The 17590-nt window shown below is 47.3% G+C and overlaps 2 protein-coding genes across 13 annotated transcripts in view; one reads left to right on the top strand and one right to left on the bottom strand.

The window, feature by feature from the left end:
• ZNF175 (zinc finger protein 175) overlaps positions 1–3744 on the top strand; it is a 19739-nt gene extending 15995 nt beyond the window's left edge. For 2 of the 3 annotated variants that reach the window (XM_025421371.3, XM_025421375.3), the window contains exon 5: positions 73–3744. In XM_025421371.3, the coding sequence (XP_025277156.3) occupies positions 73–1862 (1790 nt within the window). In that variant the 3' untranslated portion in view covers positions 1863–3744. The remainder of the gene's footprint in view (positions 1–72) is intronic. The other variant, XM_025421376.3, reaches the window with a different exon arrangement.
• Positions 1–17590, bottom strand: part of LOC112643391 (beta-1,4-galactosyltransferase 3-like) — a 23839-nt gene extending 6249 nt beyond the window's left edge. For 2 of the 10 annotated variants that reach the window (XM_049108501.1, XM_049108499.1), the window contains exons 1-7: positions 10328–10476; positions 8352–8632; positions 6607–6842; positions 5233–5420; positions 4563–4685; positions 4309–4410; positions 3754–3841 (exon numbers count right to left, since the gene is read on the bottom strand). In XM_049108501.1, coding sequence (XP_048964458.1) covers positions 3754–3841; positions 4309–4410; positions 4563–4685; positions 5233–5420; positions 6607–6842; positions 8352–8632; positions 10328–10440 — 1131 coding nt within the window. In that variant the 5' untranslated portion in view covers positions 10441–10476. Of the gene's footprint in view, positions 1–3740; positions 3842–3966; positions 4229–4308; positions 4411–4562; positions 4686–5232; positions 5421–6606; positions 6843–8351; positions 8633–9318; positions 9440–10327; positions 10491–14921; positions 15113–17432 lie in introns of those variants that run through there. The other 8 variants (XM_025421413.3, XM_025421414.3, XM_025421415.3 and 5 more) reach the window with 8 other exon arrangements.

Below are 17590 nucleotides of genomic sequence, written 5' to 3'. Positions count from 1 at the left end.
CCTCAGTCTGCTCCTATTCTCCTTCATCCTCTGCTAACTTGTGTCTCTTTCATCTTCTTTTTCTCTTTCTAGAAAGGGCATTTGGGCTTAAAACTTCCCAACACAAAATGTTTGAAAAATTTTTATTTCACAATGAAGTCATAAGAGACAGTTCCTGGTGTTGCATTTCAGAAGACCTGCGGGAAGATGCCAGCCGTGCAGTGAGGAATCAGCAGAAGCAAAATAATCCTGCACAGCATGGGGCTTTCCTCAACAGGAAAACACTGGATACAGGGAGAGACTGTGAATGTAAGAACCCCAGAAAAATCATTCATTTGAAGCCCTACCTTGTTTCTTCACAAAAAAGATCTCATAAACATTGCTCATTTGCAAAAAGTTTGAAGCCTAACCTAGAAGTAAATCATCAGAATCAAAGTGACAGCACAAAACACCTCAATGAGCTTGTTGGCCCTGGCCATCTCTTCACCCATAGCTCTTCCAGTGCTGGCTGCAAGCATATTCATCCAGGAGAGAACTTCTGTGAAGGGAATCAATGTACGAAAGACCTCAGCCATAAACAGTCGCATAGCCAACATCAAATTCGTAATCAGGAGAAACCTGATAAATGTGCTGAATGTGGGAGGGGCTTCCCCCAGAAGCCACCTCTTGAGCAACAGAGATTCCATAGTGTAGAAAACCTCCAAGAGTGTGGCAAATGCACTAAAGGCTTCACCCCACAACCAAAGCTTGGTGTGTATCTGACAAATCACACAAGTAGCATTCCTTACATCTGTAAGGAATGTGGGAAGGTCTTCATTCAGAGATCAGAACTGATTAGTCACCAGAAAACTCACACTAGAAAGAAGCCCCATAAATGCCACGAATGTGGGAAAGCTTTTTTCCAGATGTTATCCCTCTTCAGACATCAGAGGACTCACTCTAGTGAGAAACTCTATGAATGCAGTGAATGTGGAAAAGGCTTCTCCCAGAATTCAACCCTCACCATACATCAGAAGATTCATACGGGTGAGCGGCAGTACACATGCGGTGAATGTGGGAAGGCCTTCACTCAGAAGTCAACACTCAGCTTACACCAGAGAATCCACTCAGGGGAGAAGTCCTATGTTTGCATTGAGTGCGGGCAGGCCTTTGTCCAGAAGGCACACCTGACTGTACATCAGAGAGGCCATACTGGAGAGAAACCTTACCCATGCCACAGCTGTGGGAAATCCTTCATTTCCAAGTCACAACTTGATATACATCACCGAATTCATACTGGGGAGAAGCCTTACGAATGTAGTGACTGTGGGAAAGCCTTCACCCAAAAGTCACACCTCAATATCCACCAGAAAATTCACACGGGAGAGAGGCAACATGTATGCAGGGACTGTGGGAAAGCTTTCAACCAAAAGTCCATACTCAGCATGCATCAAAGAACTCACACTGGGGAGAAACCTTACAAATGCAGTGACTGTGGGAAAGCTTTCACTTCCAAATCACAGTTCAAGGAGCATCAGCGAATTCACACCGGAGAGAAACCCTACGTATGCTCTGATTGTGGGAAGGCTTTCAATGGCAGGTCAAATTTCCACAAACATCAGATGACACACATGAGAGAGAAAACTTTTGCCTGTTACAAATGTGGGAACGCCTTTGTCCAGAAATCAGAGTTGATGGCACATCAGAGAACTCATGTTGGAGAGAAGCCTTATGAATGCTGTGACTGTGGCAAATCCTTCAGCAAGAAACCACAGCTCCAAGTGCATCAGCGGATTCACACAGGAGAGATGCCCTATGTATGTTCACAGTGTGGGAAGGCCTTCAACAACAGATCCAATTTTAATAAACACCAAACGACTCATACTAGAGGCAGGTCTTATTAAAGCAGTTATTGTGTAAAAAGGCTTTACCCAGAAATCATTTCCTAGTATGCATCAGCATATACATAAATGAAACCCCAAATTTCTCAAAGAAAAATATCTCCCAAGCATTGGATTCAATTGCAGGTTATAGAATCCATGAAAAACTCCAGGAATGCACTGCCTGTTGCAAAGTGACACATTATTTCATGTGTAAGAAATTACTCAGAAAACAAAAGGATATTTGTACAAGCCTTGTTAAGGATTGTAAAATTCATCTGGGAAGAAACCCCCACCTAACACATTGAGAAACGTATTTCTCTAGCAAGTAGTGAGACAGACTTTTGCCAGATTATAGGAAAATTTATGAGGTTATATTAATGATAACCCTATTGAATATGGAATATCAGTAATTTCAAAGTACCGGCAAACTGAATGACCAGACAGGTGTGTGTATGTGTGTGTGTGTTTGTGTGTGTGTGTTCACATGGTCAGGTATATACACCTACATAACACTTTGTGAGTTTTGTAGTGTTTGCTATAGGATTCACTGCGTAGCAGAATTGTGGGGAGATGATACATTTTTTTAAAGGATCTGCTGTGATTGTGTTTATCCGATTTATTCCCAATTGAATATATCCTGAGGTTGCACAGTAATTATTTAATTTCTTTATACATACACAGGCATAGCTACCTCATTTTATCGTGCTTTGCAGATACTGTGTTTTTACAAATTGAAGGTTTGTGGCAGCCCTGCATTGGGCAGTACCATTTTTCCAACAGTATTGGCTCCCATCATGTTTCTGTCACATGTTGGTTATTCTTGGACTATTTCCAAATTTTTCATTATTTGTCGTGGTTCTTTGTGATCAGTGATTACAACTCACTGAAAACTCAGATGATGGCTGGCATTTTTTAGCAAGAAAGTTTTTTAATAGAAGTATGCACTCTTTTTTAGGCGTGACACTATTGCATACTTCATAGACTACAGTGTAGTGCCAACATGACGTCCACATGCACTGGGAAACCAAAAATTCATTTGACTTCCTTTATTGCAACATTTGGTTTGGTTTCCTTTATTGCAACATTTATGTGGTCTGAGACCCAACCCAAGTATCTCCAAGGTATGCCTGTCTCAACAGGTGAATGTACACTTGGTAAATGCATAAGTGTGATTTTGTGATGTATACTGGTCTTCACAGTACATCTTTTCTCTGACCAGCTCTGCTCTACCCTGCCCCCTTTCAACCTCCCCCCATCTCTGGTGAATGTCTCCATAAATAACCAGTGGTCAACCTTTTTTAGTATGGACTTTAAACATTTTTACACAGGCTCCTGATCATTTACTCTGGGAGTCGACAGACTGGCCATCAGCCAAATAGGGTTGGTCACCTGATAGTTTTACTGGACACAGCCACATTCGTGTGTTTATGTACAGTCTGTGACTCTTCCTGTGCTTCAGTGGCTTGCAAGCCGAAAATTGTATCTGGCCTTTTATAGAAGATTATTAGTATCTGACATCCACATTCAGTACTCACTCATAATCCTATACCTGTGTTGGAACTCTGTTTTATAAATATCAGATCAGAGCGCCTGGGTGGCTCAGTCAGTTAAGCATCTGCCTTCTGCTCAGACCATGATCCCTGGGTTCCTGGGGTTGAGCCCTGCATCAGGCATCCTGCATGTTCTCTATACCAAATAATTAAAATCTTTTTAAAAATGAATAGCAGGGACACCTAGGTGGCTCAGCAGTTGTGTTGCTGCCTTTGGCTCAGGTCATGATCTTGGGATCTGGGATTGAGTCCCACATCGGGCTCCTGTGAAGAGCCTGCTTCTCTTTCTCTCTCTCTCTCTCTCTCTCTCTCTGTCTCATATTTTTAAAAAATAAATAGCAGATCATACCATACACGTGTACCTTGTTCTTTTCGTGCTGCATCTGGTTGCATGGTATTCTGTTGGGTGAACACTGTTCAACCATCCTCACAGGACGATGCCAGCAGTGCCTGTCGCAGAAGTTTTTGTGAGAAATGAATGGGTAGGCAGGTGTGTGCTGCACACTTGGAGAGAACCAGGGAATCTGAGTGGGACTTTGAATGAATGTGCGAAAATGAAAGGGTGGAGATAAAGGTTGACAGAAGTGAGTAAAATAAACTTTAATAAGAAACCAGTTGGGAGGACTGCCCTACAGCCCTGGTCTTGGGGATTCTGTTCCAGCCTCCAGCTCCCCCTCACCTTGGCACTGGGCCTGCTAGGGCTGGGAAGTTGGGAAGTTGATGTCCACGGTGAGGTTGGTGTAGAGGGGCTGCAGCTCCTTGGAGAGCCGCCTGTAGCCCAGCGAGTTCATGCCATCCTGCTGCCATTTGTGGTGGATTGAGGCCAGAAGGCCAGGGCTGGAGGCAGGGGCAGCTACGTGAGCCCAGGACTTAGTGACTGCCCAAGGTGGGACATCCTACCTCCAACCCCAACTTACCTCTGGGGGCTTTGCTGGTGGCTGGGGTCCTGCCCCTCTAGCATGTGGTAGCGGCCAAAGAGCAGATGGGGTCGTGAGAGTAGCATCCCGCTCAGTTGCAGCCTTACAAGGGAGAGGGCAGGGAAGCCACAAGCCTGACTCTGATAGGGTCCCTATGCCACACACCCAGCCCTTCAGGCCATGGCGGCCAGTGTCCCCCACACCATGGAGGGACCTGCAGCCCCATGCTAGGCTCCTCAAGCAGGGCCCCCCACCTAGCAGCGATGTCATGGTCCTCGTGATCCCAGTACCAGTACGAGTTGGGGAAGCCGTTTATCCTCAGGTAGTGAGTGGGGCGCAGAGCAAACACGCCCCCAAGGTAGCCATGGTAGGGTAGCCTGGAGAGGCAGAGAGAGTTGGGGATAAGGAGTTTCAGGCAACAGGGGTCCTGGCCAGGATCTCCGAGCTTTATTTCTGAGTTTACCCTTCCCAACTCACCCCTGTGATCACCTCTCCCCTAACCCCGCAGGTACCCCCTTCCCTGATCTTGGAGTAACCCTTCCTCTGCCCCCTGAGGTGGGTCCTCACTTGACCTGGGATATCTCCTCCCCTAAATCATCTGACAGGCCCACCTTGTGACCCCTCGATGGCTCTTTCTCCTCAGACCCTAAGATAACCCTCTCCTGTCCCCTAGTCAGCCCCTTCTTTCACACATTCTCCTTCTCTGACCTCCACCATGACCCAGTCACTGACCTCCACCCTTAACACCCACATCTAAAAGGAAGTTTCTTCCCTGTCTACAAGACTTTTCCTTGGGCCCCATCATTCTTCTCCACCTGAGTTCCAGGGATCGAGGCTTAGACCCTATAGATGGGCAGGGTGAAGTCCAGGGAAGCACAGGGTCTGACTATGGTTTCCCCCAGGAGGCCCCCTCCTTCCACCTACTTGTAGTTGAACTTGTCAATGGCCACAGACACATGGGCTGGGAAGATGTCACAGATGTAGAGGTTGCGGTCATCCTCTGGGAGGAGGTTCACATCATGGAAGAAGACACAGTCCCATTCCTCCTCCTGCATGGCCTCCCAGAACCCCACATTGCGTAGCTTGCCCCGGTTGAAGGCAGTGGTGTGTACCTGGGATGGACAGAGATGCTCCATGCTCACTCACCAGTGGGCAGGAGTGTTCCCCCACCTGTCAGGCCCATCTGCTCCCCCTTTCCAGTGCCATTCTGCTTGGGCCCTATTCCCACTGGAGCTGCAAAACCCAGACCTATCCACAAGGGCACAGTTCAAAGTTTACCTCTCCTGGAAGACTTTTCCTGGATTCCCACCTCCTATCCTAGGCAGAGTCTGTATCTCCAGCCCCTCAGCTCTGTCCACAACCATTTGCAGGATTCTCAAGGATTATCTCCTTCAAGAGACCATAAACCTCCCTTCAATAGGCAGGGGTTAGGGTGAGCAGGGACCACCTACATCTGTTTCTGCCCCTACCAAAGAATGGATCTGATGCTCAGAAACCATGACAGGGTTTGCCTCTCCCTCCTCTTCCTCCATCATCATGTTCTCCTTCATCACCACCTTGTTACCATCAACACTTGCTATTATGTTCATTGCCAGCATGAGCACCATCATCTTCAGCATCTCCAAGGCGATCAACACAACCTCATATCACCTCCGTCACTCACCACATCAACATCATCCTCACCACCATCAAAACCATCATTGCCATCATCATCATCACCATCATCATTAGCTTTATCACTAAGTACCTACTATGTACCAGGCCTTGACCTCACTGCTTTAGTCATTAACTCAATGCTTCCCACAACCTAGCGATGGAAGGGTTACTATCATCCCTGTCTCATGAATGAAAAAACCATAACACTGAGTTCTCCAAGTTTATCCATAGTTATATGAGTGACAATGGGATGGATGGATGGATGATGGTTCCACACTCTGACCACACAGGTAGTAATAGGCAAGACTGAGATTCAAACAAGCATCCAAAGGGATCCTAAACCCAGTGCTTTAAATTACCACTTAGCTTCATTGCCCAACCTGGCCAGCCCTGGTTTCAGGGAGGTCTAGACTCCGTGGGACTGAGTCTTCCAGACAGCCACTTGAGCCAACCCCAGACTCAGCCAGTCTAGACCAAACCTATAGCCCCACCTCTAATTTCCCCCAAGATCTTCTTGACTCATAAATCCAGCCCCCAACCAGCCACTCTCTGGCCCAAATGCTGACGTGACTCTCCACAGCTGTGCTTGGAGACCCACCTTGTGGGTCTTTTTGCCTCTGCCCCTCCCCACCCCAGATGCACCTGGTTCACCACGTAGATGGCATAGTGCAGTTGCTGGCGCTGTAGGAAGGGGTGCAGATGGAAGAGCAGGTGCTGCAGATGTTGGACTTGCCCATAGTAGGGCACCACTACTGCTGTGTGGTGACGTGTCCAGCAGTCAGGTGGCCGGTACTGGCCCCCCAGCTCCACCAGCGGGTTCTTTTCCACCACCTGCTCCATTGTCAAGTTCTCTGGGATCATCACCTTCAAGGGGCCATCTGAGAGAGGTAAGTACCATGGATGGTCAAGGGGATCCCCTAGAAACCCCACAACCCAGTTGTACTGGGTTCCATCATGTCCCCCCCGCCCCCAAACCATGTCCACCAGCCTTCAGAATGTGACCTTAACTTGGGAATAAGTCTATGCAGATGTAAGTGATTAAAATGTGGAAGTGTTGAATTTGGGTGGGCCCTAAATGCAACAACTGGTGTCCTTATAAGAAGGTCATGTGAAGACCCAGAGAGGTGGCCATGGAGGCAGAAATTAAAGTGATGTGCCTCTAAGCCAAGGAAAGCCAAGGATTGCTAACAACCACCAGAAATTAGGAGAGAGAGAGGCATAGGATGGTTTCTCTCTCCAGAACATCCAGAAAGAACCAACACTGTCAACACCGTGATTTTGGACTTCTGGCTTCCAGAACTATGGGAGAATACCTCTCTGTTTTGTTTTTTGTTTTTTTGTTTTTTTTTCCTCTCTGTTGTTTTAAGGGTGTTTCCCCTGGGGTGGTTCTCAGGCCACCCACTCTCCCTGCACCTCAGACTGCTCCTTCCAGCACCTTCTTCCAAGGGCCCCACTGCCCACCCACCCAGCCCCAGCTGTGGCTCCTCCCCCTTTCTGTAGCAGAACATATTTTTTTCCAAAGATGCCACAACAGTATCTCTTTACCCAAATGCCCTTCTTACAACATGACTCTGATACTCCTCCCACGGAGAGGTGAGTGTATGTCCCCACTCCTTAAAATTGGGTGGGCTTTTATAACAGTTTCAATGAATGGAGTATGGCAGAAGTGACACTACATGGCTTTTGGGACCAGATCAGAGAAGGCCAAATGGCTTCTGCCTGCTTTATGTGAACACTTGCTCTTAAGCTAGCAGTTGCCGGCTAAGCTCTCAGGCCACCATACTGTTAGGAAGCCCAAACGAGCCCACTGGGAGGGCTCTGCGGAGGCTCTAAGATCATGTACAGAGAGAGAGTGGGAGTGCTTCCACCCCCTGCTTTTTTAGCTCCAGCCATATCTCACTGCAACTGTGTGAAAAACCTGGACCACGACTGCCCAACTGGGCCCTTCCCAAAACTCCCCACCCAGATACACATTAAGAATTGACGACTGTTGGGCACCTGGGAGGCTCAGTGGTTGAGCATCTGCCTTTGGCTCAGGTTGTGTTCCCAGGGTTCTGGGGTCGAGTCCCGCATCAGGCTCCCCGTAGGGAGCCTGCTTCTCCCTCTACCTATGTCTCTGCCTCTCTCTCTGTGGCTCTCATGAATAAATAAATAAAATCTTTAAAAATAATAATAATTAAAAAAGAGTTGATGACTGTTTAAAGACAGAGTTCTGGGGTGGTTCGTTATGATGCAGCCACAGATGACTAGTACACATGCTGTCACCCTTGGGTCATCAGTGCCAGGCCTGCTGCTTCTAGATCCCCCCCTACCCCCCCAAAGGAGTCTTTCTAGCTCCCCAAAACCTGAGGTAGGGTTGGGGGGACAGGATATTCTGACAAGCTTACTGATGTAAGGTGAGATGAGGGGGCAGCTAGGCAGGTCCTCCTCACTAACGCCCACAGGGTGGATCTGGCTGAGGTTGGTGTACACGTCCTGGGAAGAGGTCTGCGCAGCAGAGACCGAGACCAGAAAGGGCAACTCTTCTCCCACCGTTGGCCTGTCCTGTATCAGGACGCGCAAGAAGGAGGTGAAGCTGTGGCGGTGGCGGTTCTGGTAGAGGAATGCCCCCATAAGCAGCAGCTGTACCCCCAGAAATAATAACAGGAGCCCCCTCTGTTGTTCCATGCTGGGGAAGGAAACAGAAGGTCATTCTTTCCATCTTGCAAACCCCTCACTTTTGCCCCATGTAGCTCAGTCCCAGGGCCCTGCACCCACCCGCTCCCTGACTGTCTTTGCACAGGGGAGGGGAGGTCAGGGTGAGAGAACAGCAAGGCTGCTCAAGGCTGTGCCACCTGCATGAAGAACCTGACTCGGGCACATCTGTAGCCTCATCCCTTCCCGCCTGGTCCCCTCCAAGCCCCGTGATCACAGTGGACCCTGGCTGGTTGCTCCCCTGGGTGAGCAACTCAATCTTTCTAAGGCTCAATGTCCTTGTCTGTGAAATGGGACCTACAGCGGGTTTGGGCTCACTGGGTTGTTGCGCTAGGATGTGCAGTGTGCAATGTGACCTGGCTGCACATTATTCCAGATTGTGCCAGGTCTGCTCATATTTCCAGCACCCTGTATGAAAGGGACCTGACTCCTGTTTATTCTGGGTGCCCTTCTCTTTCCTGTAATGAGCACCTGGTAGCTCCTAGAGGCTTATGCAGCCTCTATACGTCTCCACCATGGTCTAATCATCCTGGTTTGTGGCTGTCCTGTCAACCGCCCCCATCAGAGTAGGAGTTTGCAGAGAACAGGGTTCAGGACTGACTCATCTCTGGGTCCCCGGCATTTCCGAGCACAGGATGAGTAAGTGAATGAATGACTCACCACCTGATAGACTCCTGCTCATGCTCAGCCACCGTCAGAGCCCCTCACTGGGGAGCCTTCTCCACATCCTCCCCTCTCTGCGTCAGCTCTCCTGGTCTCCTGTATCTCTGCTGTCACTGCTCTGCCACCAGACCAGGAATGATCTGTGTCCAGATCTTCCTCCGTCATCTCCCTCCCTCACCCACCTGGGAATGGGGCAGGCCCCGGCCCAGCTCAGCCCTGGGTCCCCAGCATCACCCAGCACCAGGGCTGAGTGTTTGTTCATCTCTAGTTACTAAGAACCACTTCTGTGCCAGGATTATTGAGCAAACCAACGAAGCTGCCACAAGCAAAACCAATAGAAACCTCTACTCCCCAGGAAACCCTCATTCTGGTGGGAAGGACAGGCAAGAAAACAGGTCATTTCAGAGAGCAATAAAAACCTACACATCGAAAGGGGTGGAGCAGGAAATGGATGGAAAGGAAAGAAACAGAGGGAGGCTATCTCTTTTCTGGGTGGCTGGGCAGAGGGAAGAGCAGGTGGAAAGGCCGTGAGGTAGGCAAGGAGAGAATCAAAGGGCACTGAACAGTCATACACAGGCTGGAGGCCTCGTCACTAAATTGGTGAGCAAATTTTCAGACAAACCAGAAAATTATCTCATTACAGAAATAGGCTCAGTATTATATCTCAAATGTGGGACAAGACAGTATGGGATTGGGGGCAGAAAACCCTTCAATTTTGGAGCATGGAGATATGAATCCCAATTTCAGTAGCAAATTCTCTGTTGTGAGGCAGGAATAAGAAAAAACTACCTGAAGGTAGAATGTCTCTCAGCTTCTCAGCTGAAAAGCCAGATCACAAAGGAGCGCTATTTCATAGAATACCACACAGACTTTTGAGTGACATTTCAAATTCAGATGCCCTTCTTTTCATCAAAATGAGAAGAAACCCCCACATATGGTGGAAATGCACCCTGTTCACACAAACAGGAGAAAACGGATTGTCGAGTATGTTTCGGGGGGAACGTACTGGGTGTTCAGTATGGGTGTGGTACTGGGTGGCTCAGTGGTTGGGCGCCTGCCTTCGGCCCAGGACATAATCCTGGAGTCCCAGAATCGAGTCCCACATTGGGCTCCTTGCATAGAGCCTGCTTCTCCCTCTGCCTGGGTCTCTGCCTCTCTCTCTCTCTGTCTCTGTCTCTCATGAATAAATAAAATATTTTTAAAAAGTATGCCTCAGGGAGCTCAGCTGGACTTGGTATGCACTTTGGGACCAAAAACCAGTCTTTGAAAGGTCCTGGTAGAGTTGGCGCAGCAGCAATTTATGAATGTATTTGATGAGAACAGCAGGGCTCATACTAATCCCTATTTCCCAGCGGTGAATGCTACAAGCGTGGATCGTTCCTGAGTCGGCCACCCCAGCCAGGGTCCAGCTGCTCTGTAAACATTTGGAGGTGCCAGCAGAACCTCGATGGTGACTCTATTTCCCCTTCCTCGGCAGCTTGGAGGAGCAAGGAGCCTTCCATGGCATATGTGTGCTCAGGAGCATGATTCTTCACACAGGAGTCGGCTGCATCTGTTGGTTTCTGTGGAGCCACCAACAAAGGGAATGTGTTGGACACACATCACCCAGTGTTAAGACACCCAGTGTCCAGACTTCTTTTTCCTGGTGCAGGACAGGAAGGACTACTATGGAAAGTGTGGTTTGTCTCCTGGAGAGCCCAGTAAAAAGGACCCCTCTGACTTCACAGGAAATGTGACAGGCACGTTTTGTAGACTGCAACAAAGCAATTATCTTCTGATTCCTTATTTTATCATTGATCCCTATTGCAAATACAGGGGTTATGACTTAAGACACAGTGTTACTGTCATTTGGGCTCCTGGTGGAGAAAATTTAATTATGAGCAATGATTTGAAAAAAGAAATTGGGGGAAGCATAATCATGTGACTGTAGGTATAGAAGCATGAGTGGGGATCCCTGGGTGGTGCAGCGGTTTAGCGCCTGTCTTTGGCCCAGGGCACGATCCTGGAGACCCGGGATCGAATCCCACATCGGGCTCCCGGTGCATGGAGCCTGCTCCTCCCTCTGCCTGTGTCTCTGCCTCTCTCTCTCTCTCTGTGTGACTATCATAAATAAATAAAAATTAAAAAAAAAAAGAAGCATGAGTGTGTTCCTGTTACTCCCTCAAAAAATAGAGTCCATTTCACTACTGTTGAAAGGTGAGCAAGGTAGGATAAAATCAATTGCACATTGTTTCCCAAAGTTACTTAAGATTTCAAGAAAAAAAAAAAAGCCCGACATTTTAAAGTAGCAGGAACCCCCATGCATGTTACAAGATTCAAATTAGTACACCCACATTTTCCAACTGACATGTTTCCAAGTCTCATAATAAGTTATATTTTCATTTGGGAAAAGCAATATTTTTCTGACTGCCGTGTGATATGTGTACATCCCTTAAGAGCCTATATGACCTCAGAGGCCCCAGAGTCTCCCCAAGGAGTCTCCCCATGGATCCCCCTAGGAAGCTGTCCATCCCTCCTGGTGGGTTCCTGACACATGCCTGCACCCCAGCTCTGTCTTCTGAGTCAGACTAAGGGTGGCAGTGGTTTGAGGATGACAATGCCTAGCATCTTCTGCCCCAACTGTGGCTCATTAGGTCTCTTTTCATGAAAAGGGAAAGGTAGAAGCACAGGGGATCTTAGGCTGACCTGCCATACACTACTGGCCCTCCAAGGTCCATACTCTCCAGAATGAAAATACACTGCCAACAAGAGGGAAGGTGTTGAAACCAAACCATCTAGAAGCCCCTCATTCCAAAGAAATTCTAATATTAGAAATGTGTTTCTTGGAGCATCTGGGTGGCTCAGTCGGTTTAGGCATCTGCCTTCAGCTCAAGTCATGATCCAGGGTCCTAGGATTGAGTCCTATGTCCAGCTCTCTGTTCAGCAGGGAGTCTGCTTCTCCCTCTGCCCCTCCCTTGCTCATGCATGCTCTCTCTCTCTGAAATAAACAAAATCAAGAAAGAAAAGAAAGAAAAGAAAGAAAAGAAAAGAAAAAAGAAAAGAAAAGAAAAGAAAAGAAGAAAAGAAAAGAAAAGAAAAGAAAAGAAAAGAAAAGAAAAGAAAAGAAAAGAAAAGAAAAGAAAAGAAAAAAGAAAAGAGTTTCTTCTTTAGGAATGAAACCAATTTTTCTTTTCATCCGGAAATTATCTTTAAAGCTGGATCTGTTAGCTTCAGAAATACCTGCCCCAGGTCAGATTTTGTGTTCACTCTAAGGCAATCCCTAAACTTCCTGACCTCCAAGAAGGTAAGAAATGTATTCTGGTATATAGAACCTGTTTTATGTAGCAGAGGTCTTCCAAGTGGGGTGTGTATGTATACACAACTTCCTGCATGGGAATGTATTTCTATTCTACTCATTTAAGGTGATGCTAGGTTCCTGTTGGGACATTCTGTATTCAGAACCACCACAGCATGAGAGTTTAGTGGAGTTAATTTAAAATTCAACCACGGGGATCCCTGGGTGGCTCAGCGGTTTGGCGCCTGCCTTTGGCCCAGGGCGCGATCCTGGAGTCCCAGGAGATCCTGGAGTCCCGGGATCGAGTCCCACATTGGGCTCCCGGCATGGAACCTGCTTCTCCCTCCTCCTGTGTCTCTGCCTCTCTCTCTCTCTCTATGTCTATCATAAATAAATAAATAAATCTTTAAGAAAAATAAAAAAATAAAAAAATAAAATTCACAATGTTTTCAGGGACAAGTTTTTCAAGTTACACTGGATAAAATATCCAGGTAAAAATTTATGAACCCCAATTTTAGAATTGGTATGCATTTTTCTCTTAGGTACTTAAAGCCTATTTGAGTCATGTCATAAAATATTTATCCCATTAACAGCCAATCTTCATCTCATATCACCTTGTAAAATGTGTAACATTTTCCACCTCTGAGTAACAAAACAAAACAAAAAAAACCTCAATGTTGAAAAATGTCAGGTGCCACTCGTCTTGTTCAAATTTTCCATAGCTTTACAGTTTTTTGTCTGCTTGATGAATTCATGAGAAATTTATATTCAAATATCGCAGTGCTTCTAGAATTTGTCAGTTTCTCCTCCTCATCCTGCTAATTTGGGTTTTATTTCTTTGGAGACTGTTTTGTTAGGTACATCCAAGTTTAGAATTGTTTGATCATCCTGGTTATTCCTTGTTCATCTGGGATGACACACTTTATTACTCCCAGTGCGTTTTGGCTCAAAAATCTGTTTAGTGGTTGTAGCTGAACTTAGATTTCTTTGTGCTGTTTTCCAGTGTCTTTTCCTCTCCTCTTGTGTTCACACTTTTGAGTCTTTACTTATTAGATGTGGGTGTCATGTGTACAGCACATAGCTTTTTTCTCAACTCTCCTGGTGATTGAGACAATTTTGCTAGTTTCTAATCTCACAGCAAATCTTATTTATTAAATGATTTTCATTTTTTGAGGAATCTCTGTACCCAACGTGGGGCTCAACCTTATACTGCAAGATCAAAAGTTGGATGCTTTTCTGAGACTGAACCACCAAGTCACCCCCACAGCATATATATATTTTTTAATTTTATTTATTTATTTGAGAGGGAGAGAGAGGGAGAGTGAGCTAGAGGGCAGGGGGAAGGAGAAGCAGACATCCTGCTGAGCCCTGAGATCATGACCTGAGCCCAAGGCAGACACTTAGCTTAACCACTTAACAGACTAAGTCACCCAGGTGTCCCTCCTACAGCAAATCTTATTTTAAAATATTTATTAACAAATTCCCCTAATTGGGACACCTGGATGGCTCAGTGCTTGAGCGCCTGCCTTTGTTCAGGGTGTGATCCTGAAGTTCCAGTATCAAGTTTCACATGGAAGGGGGGGTGAGGCGGCCTGCATATACCCTGCTTCTCCTCTCTCTGCCTTTGTCTCTGCCTCTGTCTCTCGTGAATAAATAAAATCTTAAAAAAAAAAAAAAAAAAAACAATTTTCCCTAACCTAAACCAATACTAAGCTTTTAGATTTTATAAACTAATATAATCCACAAAGGTAGTCTTGATCTTAAAAGAATACTAACGCATTGTGGGCCTTTCATTTCCAAAGCCACCCTTTGATTTCACAAGTAAGGATATTGATGCCTAAAGTCACTCAGGTGTAAGAAAAGAGCATGAATTTTAGGGGCACCCGGGTGGCTCAGTTGGTTCAGCATCTACCTTTGGCTTAGGGTCATGATCTCAGGGTCCCAGGATTGAGTGCCACATCCAGTTCTCTGCTCAGCAGGGAGTCTGCTTCTCCCTCTCCCTCTGCCCCTCCTCCTGCTCCCTCAGATAAATAAAATCTAAAAAAAGAAAAAGAGCATGAATTTGAGCCCAAGCCTGTGTGTGTGCAACTCCGAAGTTCTTTCCATTGCCTGGCTGGGGGTGTCTTGGGGGATGAGGGTGGTAGAGCTCAGGGAAGGTTTCCCCAAAGAGGTAGCATTCTGGGTATGTCCCGAAGGATAAGCAGACATTCGCCACCCATACCCAGGGAGGGAAAGGCACTCTAGGCAGAGAGAGATGGAGGTACCAGAGAGCCCGGTGTGCCTAAATCATGGTGGTAATGGTACCTCTCATCTTTGGAGCACTTACTATGGCCCAAGAGCTGTTTTAAGCACTCATCAAACGTTCCCTCTTCTCAGTCTCAGCATTACTGGCATTCTGGGCATGTTAGTTCTTTGCTATAGGGGCTCTCCTGTGTATTAGAGATTTCTAACACTTCTGGATGCCAGTATCCGCCAACTCCAGCTGTGACCACCAAAAATGTCTCCACCAAATGTCCTCTGGAAGTCAAAATCATGTCAGGTTGAGAACCAGTGCTCTCATCGTATGAGGGCTGTACTATTATTTTTTTTTAAATTTTATTTATTCATGAGAGAGAGAGAGAGAGAGAGGCAGAGACACAGGCAGAGGGAGAAGCAGGCTCCATGCAGGAGCCCGATGCAGGACTCAATCCTGAGACTCCAGGACCACACCCTGAGCCACCCAGGAATCCCTACTATTATTATTTCTATCTCACAGGTGAGAAACTGTAAGTTGTCCACAGTTCCACAACTAGGATGGTACTCCCAGGATCTGAACCAAGTTGCTTCTGCTCTTAACCACCATACCACACGGCAAACTTCCTGGGTTCTGTGCTCACTGGGGCGCAAATCACAGGAGACAAGAAAAGAGGGGCAGGCTAGGGGCAGCTCAGGAAGGGCCTTGAAAGCCTTGCCTGCTCTGTACCTGGCCTTGTGCCTGGATGCTGGGACCCAGGTGCAAATCCAACTAAAGCCCTCTCTCAAGGAGCTCCCAATACAAAGAGACACCGAAAGTCACAGATAGCCACAGCCCAAGGTGACAGGGCCTCTGACAATGTCAGGGACCAGGGGCTGTGTGAGCCCAGAGATGGTTTATTAATGCAGTGCAAGTGAGGACAGGTCCTGCAGGCTTTCTAGAGGGAGTACATCCACATGGCTACCTGGATGAGAAATAGGAATCAGTGTGGTGAGGAGGAGGGGTGAAGAAGGGTCTTCAGGAAGGGAGGATGGCACGTGTAAACATCTGGCAGAAAAGTTACTTCACTGGCAATTGTGGGGGAACTGCCAGAGGCTCAGGAGGCTGAAAAGTCATCAGGGGCCTGGTTGCAAACACCAAGCTGAGAGACTCAAACTTACCCTGCAGGTGATGAGAAGCTACATTCTCCTGCCCTCTCCAGAAGCCCCTGACACCAACTTACAGTCTTTCCCACTGGAATATTGTGTTGCAACAAACAAAACATAAAATGTTTGCAAAGCATCCATGAGATACCTCTGTCCAAACTGTGCCAACACACTGGTGAATATGGCCACTAAGGACTAGTGGGACTGGTCCAGCTCTCAACTGGATTACCAATTACTGCTGCGCCAGGGAAGTGACATGAGGAACCAGAACACCCCGGCCTCAAGCACTTACTAAGCACCAACCACTGGTCTTAATGTTTTACAGAGGTTAACTCAGTTACTTCTTTAACCCAACAACACTATTATCATCTCCACTAGGCAGAGGACACTCAAGCACATACTTTTCATCACTTACTCAAGGTCACACAACTAAGCAAGTGGCACAGGGAGTCAACTGGCAGGCTGGCTTTCACATCCTCTTTTTGTCAATGATGTCCAGTTTGAGATAAACCTTTCTGTCAATTTCTCAGTACAAAGTGTGTGGGTGGTGTTAAGATCTGCTCAAATACATAGTGAAAGAGACTTGCAAAGCAGGAGACTAAAACCAACACAGAACCACCTAAATTTGTATACTAGTTGTGGGGTTAGAAAACCAAAGTACAGCACAGCAGAATACCACTTAGGCCATGGTTCCTCAACTTTGGCACTATTGTTCTGAACCAGAAAATTTGTTGCAGTGAGAGGCCATCCTGCACACACTATGTTTACCAGCATCCTTGGCCTCTACCTACCAAACGCCAGTCACATCCTTCCCTGCTTCCTTGTTGTGACAACCACAAATGTCTCCAGATAGTGCCAACTGTTCTCTGAGGTACAAAACCACCCCCAAGCTGAGGAGTGACTTAAAGACTCTCAGTAGATTGCCTGCGGTTTTGACATTCTCACCTCACTCCTTTCTTTAAGAGAAAAATTAAGCCTGGTCACCAGTGGGAAGCTGTCCCCAGTCATTAGAATAAATGGGATGAAAGTCTACTGTTTGGTGAACACACACTTTCCATATTAACTCATATTAACTCAGTCTGTGAGGCACATTCTGTTATTAACCTCCACTTTACGGAGGAGGAGCACATGCCAATTGCTCAGCAAGTGCTATTCTATCCCTCATGTCCTGGCTCGCAGCACTTTTAACAGCTGGTCATCTGTATCTCTCCAGCCAGGCCTGACACTCCAGTGTCCCCGAGGGTCAACCCTCGTGACAGCTTCGGACACCCAAATGTCCCCCATCACCCATTGAGAATGAATTCTCAATCCTCCCTATCGAGGGTCTCACAGGGGGAGACAAGAAATAACACTCAGGAGGAGGGCAGTTTGGGGGCTGCAAAGCGGCTGAGGGGGGGAGAGGGTGCTGACTCCTGGGAGACTGCACCCTAACCCTGGGACCAACCCTCATTGGTCTCACCTGCCCTCTCTCTCGAGCTCTGCCTTCAACCCCACAAGCCCGGAGGGGCGCGCACTTGTCACTGAGCCACGCCTGCGGGTAACTGCTCACCGGGGTCCCGCCCCGAGCCTGGCGCGCGCGTGGCGAAGCGCAAACCGCTCGGGTCAGCTCCGCGCCCG

Source organism: Canis lupus, chromosome 1 (genome assembly GCF_003254725.2).
Source record: "Canis lupus dingo isolate Sandy chromosome 1, ASM325472v2, whole genome shotgun sequence".
Taxonomy (NCBI): domain Eukaryota; kingdom Metazoa; phylum Chordata; class Mammalia; order Carnivora; family Canidae; genus Canis; species Canis lupus.
The sequence above is the reverse complement of the archived record's forward strand: the minus strand, read 5'-3'. Positions and strand labels throughout refer to the sequence as shown.